The sequence below is a fragment of the Pseudopodoces humilis genome, chromosome 22 (genome assembly GCF_049639895.1).
Source record: "Pseudopodoces humilis isolate 2021_Gansu_Grassland_sample_001 chromosome 22, ASM4963989v1, whole genome shotgun sequence".
Classification (NCBI taxonomy): Eukaryota; Metazoa; Chordata; class Aves; order Passeriformes; family Paridae; genus Pseudopodoces; species Pseudopodoces humilis.
The window spans coordinates 7,847,809-7,865,673 of NC_142221.1; the positions used below are offsets into that span (position 1 = coordinate 7,847,809).

The 17,865-nt window shown below is 45.6% G+C and overlaps 1 protein-coding gene across 2 annotated transcripts in view; it reads right to left on the reverse strand.

Annotated features, from left to right (window-relative positions):
- PAPPA (pappalysin 1) overlaps nt 1–17,865 on the reverse strand; it is a 177,239-nt gene that overhangs the window by 41,167 nt on the left and 118,207 nt on the right. For both annotated transcript variants that reach the window (XM_088065841.1, XM_005527194.3), the window contains 4 exons: nt 15,726–15,839; nt 15,190–15,325; nt 11,516–11,729; nt 2,261–2,432 (listed from right to left, as the gene is read on the reverse strand). In XM_088065841.1, coding sequence (XP_087921967.1) covers nt 2,261–2,432; nt 11,516–11,729; nt 15,190–15,325; nt 15,726–15,839 — 636 coding nt within the window. The remainder of the gene's footprint in view (nt 1–2,260; nt 2,433–11,515; nt 11,730–15,189; nt 15,326–15,725; nt 15,840–17,865) is intronic.

Here is a 17,865-nt window from a genome sequence, read left to right on the forward strand (position 1 = left end):
GCTGCACAAGAGTGCTGGTGAGTTTTAGGGTTTGGTGATTTTTACAGGGTTTTAACAGAATTTGGGAATGGGGGCTTCTTAGAGAGGGAATGAATGCACATTTTGCCCTAAAACTGATTAAAATGGTGGCTTCAGAACACACAGAGTCTAAAAAGTGCAGAAACTCTTAAGAAGATTTTCAAGGACCCTTTAGATGTAGAAGACTGATTTGAAAGGTGACTTGTGCCCCTACATCACAGAGCTGCTTTTGAAAATGTCACTTTTAATTCTCTCTTTGACCTTATTTTTTTTTTTTTTTTGTCTTTCAATAAAATAGGGAACACAAATGTGGTTCAGATGCTAAACAAAGGTGTTTTCAGTGGTCTGTGAATCACCTTCACCAGCATGCAGTGGTCGTGGGCCACTGATGGTCAGTCTGCTCTTTGAGACCTCACCTCAGCCCAGGCTCCTTCCTACCCAAGAGTGTGGAAGCAAATAGGGAAGAAGCACAAGACCTTTTGATATGAGAAATCCAGTCCGTGGATTCTGGACTTTCTCAGATAATTCATTTCTTGCCTACACATTCCACAAGTTCTAGTTTGAAGCACCTGACACAAAGAAATAAAACAAGATGATAGTGAAAGAAACTGTCTGTTCCTTTCCAGTGGATCTCTGAAGCACATTAATAAAACTTTAAAAGCATGTGTTTAATGTGCTTAGCTGGTCATGGGTATCTTTAAGATGCTCCACTCCTTCCCTGACTTGAACAGTGAATGTACAGCACTGAGCAAAACAAAGCCACTGGCCTGAGGGGGTTTTATTGGTGGAAAAAGACAACAAAGTGCAATAGCAGAGCAGGGTGAGAGGAAGCGTGTTGTAATAGGCAGTGAATCACGTTAGCAAGGGGTGCTAAAATCCTCTGCTCCTGTCATATGAGTCTGATCAAGGCTCTGAAACCAAACTTCTCCCAGCAAAACCATGCCCAGCTGGCCGAGCCTCCCCAAAAGGTAATGCTTGCATTTAAATAACACAGGGCTGCTGAAGCATGCTCAGGCTGTTTTATTTGGTTTGGGTTCCCTGCGTGCTCCATGTACCCCATGTACAGATCTCTTCCAACAATTTCCTGGTTCAGCCATTCAGGCTCGTTTTGAGAACTTGTTTTCTGTTCTGTAAAAATGCTCAGCTGGAGCTGGGGTTCTGGTGCTGATGCCAATTAGGATGGAAGAGGCCCAGCTCGCAGGGTCCTGTATTTGTTTTGTAATTGAGTTGAAAGGGCTGACTCATTCCCCTCCACTCTGTCTCCCCCCTCTGCGAGCTTATGAAGAACACAGGATTTCACAAGTACAGACAGGCTGCTGAGTGCTGCCCCAGCCCCTGCCCCAGATGTGAGTGCTGCCCCAGATGTGAGTGCTGCCCCAGATGTGAGTGCTGCCCCAGATGTGAGTGCTGCCCCCACACCCAGGGACAGAAGGGGCTGATGGAGGAAATGTCTCACTCAGAGGATGTGGCAGTGTTAGACATGAGAGCACAAAGTGGGGTGTCAGCCCTGCATCGCCCTGTCCCCAGCATCCTGCTCCCAGGGCCATGCCACACATGCACCTCATCCACCTCTCCCAGCAGAGAGCACCTGCATTTTTTTTTGATGTTTAAATAAATTGCTAGTTTTCCTCAATTCCCCCCTCACTGCATGAAGATGTGCTGCTTTTGTGGGACTGGATTATTAATGTACAGGTTAGAGAAGATGGGGAACATTTCCTGCTCTGCTGGGGGACATTTTTGGTGATTTGTCTGGAAGCAAAAAGGTTTTGGTGTTTCTTCTGTGCCCTCCATGTAGTACATGTACATGAAGTACATGTCAGGGTGTGGTTGGGAGCTGAAACACTGCAAAGGAGTTAATACATTGTTAGCCTCAATCCAAGGACTAAAAATTAGGTATTTTTTCCCAGAAATTGGTTGTGCAAAAACACAAGCATCCTACTCCCAAAACACCAACCCCACTGTTCAGCTGAGTAGAGCCAGTGAGATCAAAGAAGGACTGAACACAAACTTTTTGGTTTGAAAATTTCTAAATTCAGGGAACATCTGAGCTCTGCTCATTGCCATTAACTCTTCCTGCAGAGTCAAAGGGCTCCTGTTCTGATGGCAAGCATTTGGATAAGAGCTTATCCCAAGGCTGGGCTGAGATTTTAGGCTCCAGCCTGAGTTATTACTCAATTTCTCCACAGCTGTTTGCTCATCCTGGTCTTGTGCACCATAACAAAATTGCCCCAGCAGGACAAACCTGGCTCTTGACGAGCTCATCATCTCTGTGGATCTGCAGGACGTAGCCAGTCCTGCAGCTGACGTTGCACTGGGCGCCGTTGTCCCAGCTGGTGCCGCCGGTGCAGTTCAGCACCGCGTTCTCAATCTCCAGCCTCTGGCACTCGGTGGATTCGCAGGAGTAGTGGACACAGCTGGGAGGGAGACAAGGAGTGGTGGTGTTATTTGTTAGCAGTTATTTCGATCCATTCTACCAGAGAGTTCTGAACCCAGCTCAGGAAGGGCTTCACAGGCTCTTGGTGTGTCCTGACGGACAGAGGCAGTGGGCACAGTGATGACAATGACAGCAAATTACAGGTTTTTTAGCAAAAGGGAAGAGCCTGCCAATCCTGCATAAATACCTTCTGTTCTGCAATACTGAAGTGCACTATGACCTCCCTACTTCTGTATTAATGTCCGTCCATCCATCCATCCATCCATCCATCCATCCCTCCTGTAAAATCACTCTCCCTCCAAGAGCAGTCCTCATGCCCCATCCAAATTTAAATCTGCTGAATTCAGAAGTGTTGATATTGGCAGTGATAAGTGTGCAAATGTGAGGCGGGGTTCCCGTGATAGACACTGTTATCTTTGAGAAGCTCAGCTGAAATCATCACATTCATTTTATTCCACTTCACAAGGAACACCAAACATCAGCTGTGTAGCTGTGTTGATAAGCTCTTATCAAGCTCAGCAGCATGCTGTCGTTTCAGATCTCTCCAGTTGCTGTCCTGCCATCCATAAAATCTTTCTCTCATGGAAACTGTCTGTTCTCCCTCTGGAAAATTATTGTAACATTTAGCACAACTTGGAAAAAGAGATTTTTGTTAAATTTTTATGTGCACAGAGATGTCTGATTGACACAAAATCTTTCACCGTCTCTGATGACAAACATTACAGCACATGTTCAAATGTGAGTATGGGGTAATCCCTCAACAAAACAGCAATGAAAATGTTGAGAGCCTTAAAGCATGAGGAGAGATTTAGACTAGAGAGAGGGAATATTATTGCAATGAGGCTGGTAAAACATTGACACAGGTTGCCCAGAGAAGCTGTGGATGCTCCATCTCTGGGAAAATTCATGGACAGGTTGGACAGGGCTCTGAGCAACCAGTTCTAGTTAAAGATGTCCTTGTTTACTGCACATGACCTTTAAAGGTCCCTTAAATACAAGCCATTCCATGATTCTATGTGCAAAGAGTTTCTGGATTAGAGATGAAATTTCTGGGATAAGGATCCCTACAAGGTGACATGTATCTGCTGAAACTGAAAATTAATTTAATTTCAATACAGTTAAATTAGTTCTGAAGAGGGAAAATGTTGACTTATTTCACCATCTGCTTGGGTAGGGAAGAACCTGAAAAAGAAAATTATAGAAAGAAAGGAAAGCAATGTATATTTTGAAATAGATTACAAGCAGTTATTCCTGCCGCCTAGAAAAAAAGAGTTAACAGCCACCAAAGCCCTGTTCAGCTTAGTAAGCCCTGACTTAGCACGTACGTGGTGTTTTGCTGTGTTCAAAGCACCCTGCAGACATTATCTAATTAATTTTCGTGACACCCCTGCGAGACACCTGGGCTGGTATTGTTATCCCCATGTTACTGATAGAGAAGCACATCTGCACATGTCTCTACTGAGCTCTAGATCAGATTAAATGACAGTATTTATGTACCTGCACAACTCATTTCTCTGTCCCAGACTAGTGCTATATGGGAAGTGCCCACTGCTTGTAATTTAAGGTTGCTTGTTCAGTGTTGGCCCTTCCCTGGAGTGTGATGAGCCATAAACAATTTCTACATTCAGAAATATTTTATTTCCTCATGGTGCACAAAGCTGCTGGCAGAGCTGAGGAAGGAGGATTCCACCTCTGTGTTGGCCAACTCCATACCCTTGTATGTGACAAACTCCTGGCTATCAGCACAGCTGTGATGCTCATCACTTCTGCAGAATGGATGATACTCTGCCAGAGCTGGCCTGTTCAGGGTGATCCTGCTTTTGGGAGGACCCCCAGCCACTAGGCAAGGATTTCACACATTTTCCAGTCACTGCATCTCACAGACTGGGGTACAGATCTAAACTGCCATGGGTTTCACTCCATAGGGATTGATAAGGCTGTGGATGGAGCAGCAACAGAACAAGTGAGCAGCACATCCTTGTGCCCAGGTGGCCATCACTGAGGAGAAAGGAGCTGAGGAGAACAGCCAGGTGCTATTGCCTTGCAAATACCCAACACAGATCACCCAGGGGTGTGAACCACAGGCTTTACACACACCTTTACACGCCAGGAGCCTCACACCCTGCAGGGCCCTGAGCAGAGCAGAACCTTACCAACCTCCTCCCAACCCTACCAACCTCATGGTACTGCTGTTTGGTAAATCCTCAGCTGCCATCAGCAGGAATAGCTGAAGCTGGATGTTGAGTGAGAGTGTAAATGGTGAATGATGCTTTGTGGAACCCTCCCATTACTTGTCCCAGTTACACTGGCCCACGAGGGCCAGCTCTCACTTTGCTCCCCTCCATTTCTCAGATGGTGAGGCTGCAGCACAAGTGTCCCCTGTGCCAGGGCTGCAGTGCTGAGGAAGTTGACTCACTGGGAAAAAAAATAAGAGCACTATTGCTAAGTCACTCTCAGAAACACATACTGCAAACCTCAACTGCCCGTTGCAAAACTGCCTCAGAATCTGAAAACCTTCCTCCATCAAAGTCGGAAAAATAAAATAATAGCAGACTTATTTAATCTAATAGTTATGTGAATTAGTGTTGCACTGAATTCAGCCTTGAATGGCTTCAGAGGGAAGGATGAACCCAAGAAAACCCTTGTAATTTGCACAGAGGGAAATCTGAAGCAACGTCACCACAATCAGTGGCATCGCTTTTCATTTCCATCAATGTAAAGGAGAAAAAGAATCTGGTTTCTGGAGTTCATATCAGGACACCAGATGAGCAAGCCTGGGCTTAGAAGTCCTACAGAACTGAAATGCCACAGACAAAGGCATTAAGAAACACTTATTGTGATGTTCTTCTTTCTGTTTACAAGTCCCCTTGTGGTCTTCTGAAATGGCCAGGGAACATTTTTAGCCATCCCCTCCAGGCTCCAGATTATGCCTTGGTTAGCAGATCATCTGGGCAGCTCTCTCTGTCTGTAACTCTATATGAATGACTTCAGTGACAAACAATACAACCATTCACTTTTTGTAAAAAAACAACCACTGCCACCAAATGTTTCTAATTTAAATATTTCTGGTTCTCTAGCTACTGGTTCCAATTTGGTATCAGCTACTGTCAGCCATAAATCCCAATGAATTTGGAAGTCATGATCCTGAATTGAGCTCTGCAAAAGCAGAATTAGGAAGGAGAAATTAATATCTCCAAGAAGGAAGTTTAGACAAAGAACCCATCACATCCATTTGTGGATTACAGAAGCTCTTGCATGGGCACTGTCATTTAGCAGTGGTCAATCATCACATGTTCCAGAAAATGTGCATTCCTCAGGAAAGAAACAATATAAGAGCATCTGAGAATGAAATAACTTCGGCTTTAACTCATGTTGACTCCTAGCACAGGACAGTTTATCCTGTTTTCTTGCAGTCAAAATTGTGTGACTTCATCAAAACTGCCTATTTCAAACCATCCCTGGTCTATCCCAGCTCCCAAAAATCCTTACCAAGGTACGAAGTAGTCTGGAGCAAAGCTGCACAAAGGACCCAAGGACCACTGTAATGATTTGCTTGAACAAGTGTCAGTGCCTGGGACATTCCCTGACAAGGGTTTATTTTACTAGATCCACCTCAGGATTCACTTGTTCCTCTTCTTGCCCAGGCAGTGTAAATTTCCTAAAACATCTTCACACCGAGGTGAGTGCAAGGAGCAGTGCATTTCTTGCACACATTCCACTGCATGTTCAAAACAGATCAAGGCAGACTGTTCCAATGATGTAAAAAGCCCTGGACCGAGTTAGCTTCACATGTAGGCTGAAGTTCTGAGCCAGTTCTTGCTTTATTCAAATCCATTCTGCCCATCCCAAATCCAAATGAGCTCAGTCATTAGGCTCTAAATCTGTAATTCTCTGTGCCAATATTGGCCCCAGTTCAGCAAGGCACTTAAATATGTGCTTAACTTCAAAAGCACAGTTAAGTCCCACTGATAGATTTGACTACAGGGGGATGTAAGCAAATAGCTCAGGGCTTTGTTAAATTGGGGCCCTGGTGACACAATCCTAGAAACATTTGTATTTTAACATGTTTATAGAAAATTATAACAATTAAGTAGAGCTCTTCCTTCCTCACATAAAAACAATCCAGGACTTCCTCTTTCAAAAAGCTTACAGCAGCCAAACTTTCTTTTCCTAACCCCAAGGTCAAGCGCTTTTCCAAGAACCCATCTTAACATGGTGCCTTAATTATTTGTTTCCTTTGTGATGGTTCTGACATGTATCTAAGCTCAGGTGAGCCTAAAAGCTCATGGTGGGCACTTTTTAGGATAAGGGCCACAAAATTATCTCTCAGACACAGCAAAAATCTCCCTTTTCCACAGTCTGGGCCAGCTTGGGCTGCAGATCTGGTTTTGTCCTATGCCACCATCCACACAAGTCACACACCTTGAGCCTTCTGAGGGTTTTTCTAACATATTTATCCTTGCAATGGGTTTGTGTTCTCCTCTCTAGAGGTTACTCTAAAGGCAAGAGCAGGTTCTCTCTCTCTCTCTCATCCAAACGTATATGCAGAGGTTGCTAGCCATATTTCTTTTTGTAGAAATTAAAAAAAAAATTAAAAAAAAACCTTTAAAATATGGCAATGAGTTTTCCTCTAGCTCCAGTCTTCAGCTAAAGCACACTGCCTCCTTGTATTAACACAAAATCTTGATTATCTACCCAAATCCTTGGGGCTGGATGGGCACTGGTGAACCTGTGCTGACTGGGAGGATCAAGTCCTTTCTTAATAAGGTGTTTGCCTTCAAATCTGATCCATAGGAGTGACAACACGAGTGGCATCCCTTCAGCAGTGTCACCTCAGTACTGCTAGGTTTGACAGCAAACCCCTGTTCCAAACTGAAAAGGTCAAAATGAAGCTAAATCCAGAGATTTACAGAAAACCCTTGCTCCAACCCAAGGTAAGCCCCAGGGAAAGGAGAGGCAGGAGCCAGTGCATCCCCCTCACTGTCCCCATCACTGCCAGGGTAAATTCTCCTTGGGGACAGGCTCTGTGCCCCGTGGTGTGAGCTGTTCCTGCCAGGGGGGTCCATATTGAACTGATAAACTCTCAAAGCCTCGTCACCTTGCCAGCTTGGAATTGGGACCGTGTCCCTGGGCGTCAGCCGCCCCACAGGTCTCCCTGCCAGAGTCTGTCCAGGCAAACAAAGAAAATGCATTGCCTTCCACTTTAATAAAAGCCAAATGATGCTGTTTGCCAATTACCAAAACGGGGCGAAGGTTAAAAACCCATTGAATTATAACACATGTCACGGACCAAAGCTTCTATGATTAACAGTTCTGTGAGAAATTCATTAATTTCACCCGAAGCAGGCTGACAGAGATTGTGCTTAATGACAGAATGCAGGGCAGGGGAAAGGCAGCCGAACTGGGAAAGAGAAAGCTGCATTAATTCACAACAAAAAGAGACGAGGAAACCCTTTTTTCCCCCCTTATGAAAAGGGAAAAAAAAAAAAAATAATAACCAGAGTTGTAAAGAGCGGTTGCATTTGTTCTGCTGCTGAAGATTTATCTTCATCATTTCTTGTTGGGGAAGCTGACAGCAGGCGAGAGCAAGACAAAGAGAAGAGCTGGAGTGGGCTATGAATCCCTGGAGCTTGTTTGTGGCAGCAAAGGGTGCAGCTGAAAGGGAACCTCTCCACAGAGGCTAGAGCAGGTGATGGTGTGGTGGCCAGGGGTGGGTCTCGGTCTACAGTGTCAAACACCCAGATATGCACACTTACAGAGGGAGGAAAACCCAAAATCTCCCCTGCAGAAGCAATTTTGAAGCCGTAGCAGTGAGGCTGTGCCAAGGTTTAACCAAAGAAAGCAATGGAAAATCTTTTTGCTACTGTCACTAGAAAGCACGAGGTGGTGACAGTGTGAGGCAAGAAGACTGGAGAGCTGTGGGCAGCCGGGGGGACTTGTCTACAAACACAGAGTTAATGGTGGATTAGAAAGATGGAAACTCCTGAAATTCACAGTTCTGACGGCTGAATTGGGTGAATTGGGCTTTCCTGCCTGCCGTTTGCAGGAGAGGAACAGTGGCACCAGGAGGGTGGTGACAACAGGTCTGGTGACCATGGCAGGGGAGTGTCACCAAGGAAAAGCAGCACAAACTGCTGTGCCAGGATGGGTGACCCACAGCTGATGTTTCCTACCCAGTGAGAAAGACAAAAACCTGATTTTTGAGGAGCTACCATCAAAGGCAGCCACAGCACACCAGGCCTTCTTGCTGCTCGAGTGACTGCAGGGTGGGAAATTACACCTCTGCTTCTGCACACCCAATTTCACCGTCCACTGCATGAGGCTACACTGGAAATAGTAAAAGTATAATAATTCAAGCTATAAAGCACAAGAGAAGAACTAACCAGGCCATTGCGTCTGGTCTAAGGATGCAATGTGAAAATAAAGAGTGTCATTTTTACAGCACATCTCCAACAGTGAGGTAAACTTCTGCTGAAAACAAAAAAAAAGAGCTTGTAGTCACTGTCAGCAGAAAAAAAAAAAACAACTGTAAGAATAAAACTGGAAAGGAGAGGGTAGGAATTTTCAAACTGTAAATGTCTTCAGGAGGATGAAATGGATTTTTCAAAACAACTAATGATGACTGAGGACAACTACCTATAAAGTTCAATTTGACTTTTAGATTAAGTCCCATTTTTCTCTATAATATTAACTATAATACATATTTTAAGAAGAGTAAGTGCATGCTTTATTTTCAGTTATTAAGTTGTCACTAACCCATGGGAGGGATCCATTCACCCTCAAAATAAAAACCGTGTTAACTTTTAAGGGACAATATATTTCTTTTCCTTCACAATTTTAAAATCTGCACCCTTGCCTAGAAATATCTGTATCTGGTTATAAATCCTCTCCAAGCAAAATAATTCTCCTTGAACGAGAGAAACAATACCTCTTGTAGAGAGAAGCCAAAAAGCAGGCAAAAATATCCATGTTGACCTAAGGAACATGAAAGTGATAAAATTGATGATCACACATAGGAAGGCAAGTTCCTTTAAAAATTCAATAAATAGTTTAAAAATCGTATTAGGCAAATGCAACCAGTGGGGAAAGAGGAGAAGGGAAAGTATGGAACAGGCACCCCAAGGGAATCTGATGGGCAGACTGTGAGCAGGAGAGGCAGAAAACCCACGTCCAGCCTCTGAGCTGGTTAAGAAGTAATTTTTAAAATCTATCTTTCTCTGTTCTTCCTGGATTGGATAAAATAACTAAGGAAAAAGACAACAGGTGACAGCAAAGGTGTCACCTCTTTCCTGTCTGCACAGCTTAATGCACAGCTTTCTCTACATCTCAGGTACCTGAACTGCTTTGAGTCTTTTGTGCAGAAGAAAACAGATCTGGTCTCCCCAAATGATCCCACCAACAAGGCAGACTGGGGATGATTCCACTGATTCAAATTTCTTTACTTTTAGCCTTTACTTCTGAGTTTCTAGTTCCCTGACACATGTGGGAAACTTTACAATCAGTCCAGTGCTGGAACCTGCAAGACCTAAAACGTTGTTTTGAATGAGTGAGGCTCAGATGGGAGTTTGTGAGAGCAGGGGCTGAGAGGGTTCAGTGAATCCTGAAAACAAAACGATGCCAAAAAATCAAGAAGAAAAGTAAGAGGCAAAAGGTGGGTGATTCCTCCTCGAGGGATTCCTGAAGGTTGGGTTGCTGGGCTGCAGATGCTCACCCAAGCTTTGTCTAAGGGGGATGCATTTTTTTTATTACGGAAATAACTTTCTAAACACAGAGCACTTCTAGTTCCATAAGTGAATAAATGATTCAGTTCCTACTGAAAACTTGAGAGGGCAGTGGAATGTGGCCCTGTGTCTCAGTCCTCCTGAGCTCCCTGTTGCTTCTCACCATCTCCTTCCAGTGGGGCTTTCTTGCCTTTTTTCTGTCCTGCTTCGGGGCTGGGATTTGGCCACACTTCCACCACCAGACTTCTCATCTGAAACTTGATCCTGCTGTCTTTGGGCCTCTGAATTTATACAACCTATTGCACAGAATGATCAGACGCTTTGAATCTAGGTCAGAACACACTGACTGGATTGATTTAGCTATAGATATACTCCTTTTTTTTTATTTTATTTTCCCTTCCCTCTCCCCCTTCTCACCCTCCTGCCTTTCCTGGAATAAAAGCAGGTCCTAAGAACAAGCCAGAACATTATCAAAAAACCTGACAGCTTGCTTAGGAGGCTGAGCAGAGGTTTGCTGGGATATGCAACTTGTTTTACTATTGCTGCTGCTATGGTATGACAACTGCTCACAACTTTGAATTCACAAAGGAAGGAAAAAAAATATTCTTTCAGGGGTTTTGCTAAATTCTCTCCTCTTCTTTTCACTGCCTCGCTGAAAGGATCCATGAAGCTGCTGCACCAGAGGCCACAAAAGGTCACAATCTCTGTGGGATGCTGTAAAGCAGAGACTGAGAGGGGTTGGTGGTGATCTATTGATGTGTCTGTAATAACAACAAGAATAAAACGGTAGCCATAAACCTTTCATCCTGGGGGGTCCCACAGAGCTTTTCAGAATGGGGGCCAGATCCAGAGAGGTGCTGAGGGCCTGACCCAGCAGTAAAAGCACGGCAGATGCTGCTGGCCATGGCCCTGCAGCCCAGGGCTGAGCATCTGGCAGGATCCGGCCACTCCGGGGCACAGGCATCACTCTGTGTCCACACTGTCCCTCCCGTGGGAGCTCCCCGTGGCACTCTGGCAGCACAAAACACTTCAGACTGAGCTGCTGTGAGAGTGTCCAGCACCACGCCGGGCTGGGGAATGTGTGAGGAGAGAACTGGCCCCAATTCCAGGCTTGGCATAAAGGAGGGAGGAGAAAGGAAGAGGAAATAATTCACTAACAGCATCCCATGCGGGTTAAATGTCCCATCCATCCTGATCAATGAGAACACTGCTGGTTTTTTACCCGTGACACAAAGGGGTCAGCAGGGTTCAGCTGCTGTGGCCCTCCTGCCTCCTCCCCAGCCCTGGCTGGCGCTGGGGGTGGTGGGTGTGAGGCAGAGGGAAGCGGGGCTGACACGCTCACCTCTGCTCCGCAGGGCTGTAGGTCTGTCCTTGCTGGCAGCTGCTGATGGTGATGGGGTCGAAGTTGTGGAAGGAACGCAGGGCCACCCCGGAGATGGCCACAAACTGGGAGCTGAAGCTAATGAGGACAGCCTGGGTGTGATAAAAAGGGTGACTGAGGTCATGGATGACGGGGATAATCAGGGGATTGTTCCTGCAGCTCAGGACGTGGACACCTGCCAGAGGAGAGACAAGATCAGAGGAAGGGTCAGGCTTAACACAATTGCTTCCCGAAGCCGTGGGCACTTCAGAGACATTTCACCCAGAGGAATGGCCCTATAGAGCTGAAAAGTTATGGTAAGCTGCCTGGAGGGGCTTCCCAAATCGCTGCAGAGAGCTTAGCAGAGAAGCAGATCCCTCCAGACAGCTGAAGAAAGGCTGCCATTCTCCCCGCGAGCGCGGCAGGCCCTCGGAGCCGCTCCTTTAGACCACAGCTACGTTTCTATTGTGCTCTGGTAAATCAGGAGCAACCAGCACGGGGGAAGCAGAGTCACACTATTGTAAAACAGGTCCTGGAGGACACTTGGAGCCTTTATATGTGGGATCAAACAGTGCCGGCAGGCTGGGGGGCTTTGTGCACCAGGGCTGGGGCTGTGCATGTCATTAGCTCTCAGTGTAAAACTTCTTTTGCATGAGTTTTCCACTAAATTTTCCCAGATTTGATTTTTTTTCTTTAATGGTTTTGTGCCTTAGGGTATCTTGCTCTTTGCAAGAAAAGGCAGATTTGGTCCTGGAGATAGAAATGAGGGTGATGGAGACACTGAGGATTTTACAGGTGATCTCAATCGAGAGGAAATGATTTGTGTCTTGGGGAAATAAAAGCATCTCAAGATTGCGGTGCACAGAAACACCAGAGAGGTGGCAAGGAGACTTCCGAATCCCTTTTCTCCAGTGGAGAAGGCATTCAGTGACAGCTGGGAAGAAATTCCCACCTTCAGGTAGAAGCAACCTGAATTCAAATGGGCCAAACCCATCTCAGGGGAAGGCAGAGGACAGACAGCTGTCGGCTGCCCTCAAAATTCATTAATTGAGATTCATGGCCTGCTGGCTGCCTGCAAGGCTGTGCCTCCACAGCTCCATGGCATCACTCCGAGGATCAGCTTGGCTCCAGATCCATTTGCTTCACTGGAGCTCCCCCAGCAATGGCTTTGGCCCAGGCCCCTTGGCTACCCTGATACACTTACAAATTTGAAAATAAAATAAATTCTATTTGCATGTTTAACTGGCTCGGGGATTTCTGTTATTATTTTTTTTCCCTCCAGTTCAGATTTCTTGACTCAAAAGGGAAGGAATAAAAAGGCTTTCATTTTTCTCCTTAGAAAGTGATTTCCTGTGAATTAAGACATGCTCTTTAAACATCCATCTCCCACCCTCTACTTAAAAAAATCTTCCTGTAATAAAAAAAATAAAATAAAAAAGCAAGCCTCTTTTTGTTTTGGTCTTCACCTGACCCTGAAATAACCTCCCTGTCTACTTGCCTCCCACAGGTCTTTTGATATCAGCTCCTTGTGGAACAGTGCACGTTTCTCACTTACAAACAGGTGCAGTTAATACTCAAAATCCCGGGTTCCCAAATTCCTTGGAAGTTTCTGCCTTCTCTGATGGAAAGCCAAGAAAGACCTTATGGTATGAGGTTGTTTATTCACTTCTGTTTCATTCCTTGCACTCAGGTGGTGTCCAAACAGAACAGACCCTCAGAGCTGTGCTGCACTGCTGGTTATTTCTGACCCTGACCAGGAAAACGGTGGCTGGACCGGTCAGGGTTTTTTAATTCCCCTGCCATAACCCATGAGGATGGTGCAGGTGCCCATGGGGGCAGTCAGAGCTGTCTCAGGATCACCCCTGTTTCTGTGGCTCTGCACCCATCCATTCAGCTCAGCAGCTGAGCCCTGGTGTCTACAATGGCTCTGAACCAACGGCGCTGAGATGTTTGGCATCCCAACCTCTCCATCTCCTACCAGCACTTAGAAGCTTCACATTATTTTCTGGGAGTCCAGTTGCTCTGATCCACGCAGGAAGCTGCATGTCTGGATAGGCTGTGCTTTGCTCATGGCAGTGTCTTTAGCACACTGAGGACTGATCGAGATTTAAATTATTGTTACTTCCTTTTGGATGTACTTTTAGCTTGCCACGAACTTCTGCTTAAGGCTCCTTGAGTGTCTCCGTCAGTCCTGCCCCCAGTGCATTGCCAGCATTTGCAGCCCAGCTGCAGTTTCCAGCTTGCCATGGTGATAATTCAAACACATGAAATACAATATCCAGGAAAAGGACTTCATGTCACTGTCAGAACACAGAACAGCTCTGAGTGACAACTGCTGGGTAGCCCACCTACACCTCTCCTCTGCTACAGGCAGCCTCTTCTGAAAGGTCAAAGGGGCTTCTCCATGATGAAAGCAGCATTTCAGCTGGGAGGACATCCAGACATCAGGCTGAGCCATGCCAAACTCATGTTGCAACTTCATTGAAGATTTCAAAACCTAACCCTCAGTTTCCTCTTTGCTCCTCTTTCTCTCCCTCTCCCAGTCTGCCTGTCTGTCCCTATAAAATGTCACATTAAGTACTGCTGGCATGCTCTTGTCTCCATCATTTATTTCTCAGAGGGACAGAGCTATGTGCCACTGTTTTGCAAAAGGAGGGTAAGATTAATCCAAGGGCTTTGGCAAACTGGGAGCCACCCTGACTCAACCTGCACAACTTGCTACAAATTTCAGTTTGTTCTTGGACAACAGACACCACACATATTACCTTTGTTTTCCTCCACACCCCACCAAATTTTGCATTATCCTGGATGCTCATCCAACACCTGTCACCCTGTGTCCCTTCTCATCACTAGTGGGACTCTCATTTGAGTTTCAGCATGTTAAAATCAAAATGCTGTGGTAAAACAGAAAGCTGGGAGGATGGGAGTTATGTTTCCTTAAAAACTGCTCTCAAGGTGACCTGGCCAGCTTTCTCCTCAGTGGAAAAAGGCAGAGAACATCTGGAAAGGGATTATGCAAGTCCTACCCTGACACATAGTTGGGAGCTAGGGAGAGCTCCTGGGTTCTTGAGCTTAAATGCAGCCTGGGTCAATTCACCAGACAAAACTTCCCCAGTTTAGGGCCCTGTGCCAAGGGTAGAGACAAAACCTGTCTATCCTGCCACTTCAGCCTGGCAGGGCCCTGGGGCTGGGCCTTCACCACCTGAAATACTTCACCTGGGGAATGTTGGCCAATAAATGTCTCTGGAGACCTCCCTGCAAGCAGGACTGGAGATCACCCAGCACTCCCTGTGAAACAGAAGCCTTTGCTGCAGCAGCTGGTGCAGGTCCCTCGCTCCCTGCTCCGAGGAGTTCATCTGTAGCACCACCAGTGTCTCTCCAGGGCAGTGCTGGGTGTGAAGCACTGAGATAGTGCTGATTTTAGTGACTGGAGAGGAGCTAATCACCTCTGAACTGATAGTGAACAGCTATGGAGAAATGTCTGTATAAAATAACACATCACTTTCAACAAACGCTAGTGAGACTCAAGGCTTGGAGCATTGAGCAAGCACCTTTTTTGTCTAATTCTGAAAAAACTGAGCAGGAGTACTGGTGAATGGGAGCAACACCAGATTAAGCAAGCAGTAAAGATGGAGTTTAACACAACACAGTCTTACCAAGATCATGGCTTTGCTCTTTGGTGTCAAACAGCTGCACACCGATGGTCTCCTGCTTCTGGTCCAGGTAGTAGGTCCCATCAGTGACCAAGTGAACAAGGACTGCTGCTGCCACCATAGGCTGGGAAAAATAAGCCTGGGAAAACACAAACCACACAAAGCCTGAGGTGGAGAGCTGTGGTGGGCTTCAAAAAATCCCCAGGATTCAGTCCAGAACTTTTCAAAGAAGAATTCCCATGGCAGGTCACACAGAAAACTTCTCTTCCAATCTCTCTTACACAAACCAGATAAACTCAAGTCAAACAGTCCTGAAGCTGAACCCTCTCAGAAATTCAATAGCCTTATCACACAGGAGGGGACTTTACTACTGACTCTAGACAGTTTTTAAAGACATTGTTTTGCTCTTTTGCTCTAAACATACTTCAGAAAGGAGCAGCTTGGCCCTGGGAAGGCTGGCCCACAATATTTTGACTGCTGGAGAATCTCTGCAGAGGCAGGCAAAGAGGAAACTTCTGAATGATGTGTGCACTTCCTACCTTCAGCCAGAAAGTGGTCTGTGTCATGTGGGAGTACTGGAAGTTGGCTGTGCAGGGATACCAGGCGTACTGGGAGACACCATCATTCAAGTCGATCACCTTGGTTCGACACATCTGCAGCAGGAAAAAAAAGAAACACCAAAACTGATGTAGAGGACAGCGAGGAAGGATCCTGACTGCTCAAAGTGGGGAAACAAAGCCTGGGTGCGATCCTAGGATGAAGTAATGCACCATAACTGTGCTTCTCAATACCATGAGAGTATTCAAAATTAAATTTCCAGGTCTTCCACCCCAGAAAGAAAAACTGAAACATTAAAGGAGCTAAAGACTCACAGAAGCTGGATGGCAGCCAGCAATCTCCTCTGAATTTGGTACCAGGTTTGGTACCCAAATGGACAATGACTCTTCCCACTGGAGTCCAAGTGAGGATCATTTCTGAACACCGTGGCTCCCAGCACAGACAGTGCTCCACAGTGCTCCAGCACTGTCCTATTTAAACCTGATATTACTGTAATCCCAGAGGAGCCACACATGGCCCTGTAAACTTGGAACCAGGAAAGTCCTGCCTCTAGAACACAGTTTAAGCAAGCTGGTTCCTTCCTTCACCCACCAGTTCTGCAAGTGGAATCACCCTCTCCCTACACCTGCAGCCTTTCCATGGCAGGCAGCAGTGAGACTGGTGGCAAACTTCTCTTTTCAGTAAAGTACTCGATTCCCAGGTCCTGTTAGGGATGAAAAGCTAAAAAAAAATTTCCAGAATCGAAGTACCAGAGAGCCTTGCAGTGCCATCAGTATGTCAGTTGTGAAAATGAAGCTGCAAGAAATGATCAGATTCACCATGAAAATGCACTGCTCAGTGAAGCTGTTTCAAAAAGGAATCATGAATGACTACAGCCTTCACCTCCACAGCAAACAGAAAGAAGGGAATGTCTACCATGGAAAAAATTACTACTGTATTAGAGGGATACTTATAGCTGAGGCTCCTGGAGCATCTGAAAGATACCTGTTGGAATCACAACCCTTTGGTGAACTCACTGATTGTCATTAGCATAAGAATGGATGGAATTCCTTCCTCTGATGTGCTGTCAGTAAAGCTGTTCCCATCAGCAATTCATTTTTTAAAGCAAAAAGAGAACCCTGAAGCCAAACAAGAGAATTAACAGCCATCCAAAATCCTATGCTCACTTGACAATTCTGCATGTAAATTCCCTCTTGGTCTCGACAGGCCAAGTCTGGGCACTGCAAAGAGAGCCTGGGATGCCTGGGAATGAGAAACCAGATTGGCTAAAAGTGAGGTAATCCCCTTTAAAACCTGAGTCCCTCAAGATCCAGCACAGAGAAATCTTACGGGCAAAACATAAATCAGCTTTAATGGGCTGGAAGAAGATTTTTAGTTTATTTATTTTTTGAAACAACTGGGACCGAGCTTCATTGAGGCTAGCTAGTGGATAGTGTTACATTTTACAGCAGAGCAAGGCTTTACACAAACTATCTTTGGCATTTGAAATCAAGGCCAGCAATTCGACATGTACCATTTCGCAACTCTCCCTTCTGCCTTTTCGGCAGCCTGGCTCTTGTTGGGACCATGGTTTTTATTTTAATACCTCTCCAGCTAGGGAATTTATCTTACCCACATCTGCAATGTATATGGTCAGAGAGCTCTCCGACATGAACAAAAGTCTCATTACTTTTCTATTATTTTGTTCTTATTCTTACTTTTCCTCCTGCTCTCTTGGTCCAAAAAGGTGGCTGAAGGAAACGCAAGCACTGACTTTTGGTGCTTTTGAAGTGCCACTTAGTGCATGAGTGAAAACTTGTATTAAGAAATCACCCAGACCTTCAGCAAAAGTTTGATTCTAACCCAAAATAAACCCCTGCTGAGGTGGGCTGGAAATCTCTGATAACTTTTAAATGCCTTGTTTGATTTGTGTGCGTGTGTGAACCCTTAGCACTTTCTGCTTCTGCTGGAGAATATTAGCAAAAACCTGAGCATTGCATAAAGAGCTTGTGTTCAGGCCACGTGGGCTGTCAGAGCAGGTTTGAGCAGGTTAGATAAGCTTCCCCCTGCTGAGACTGATCCATCGCTACCCAGACTAGTGTTTCAAAGTGGTCCTGGGGTAAAAAGTTCTTTTAGAACAGT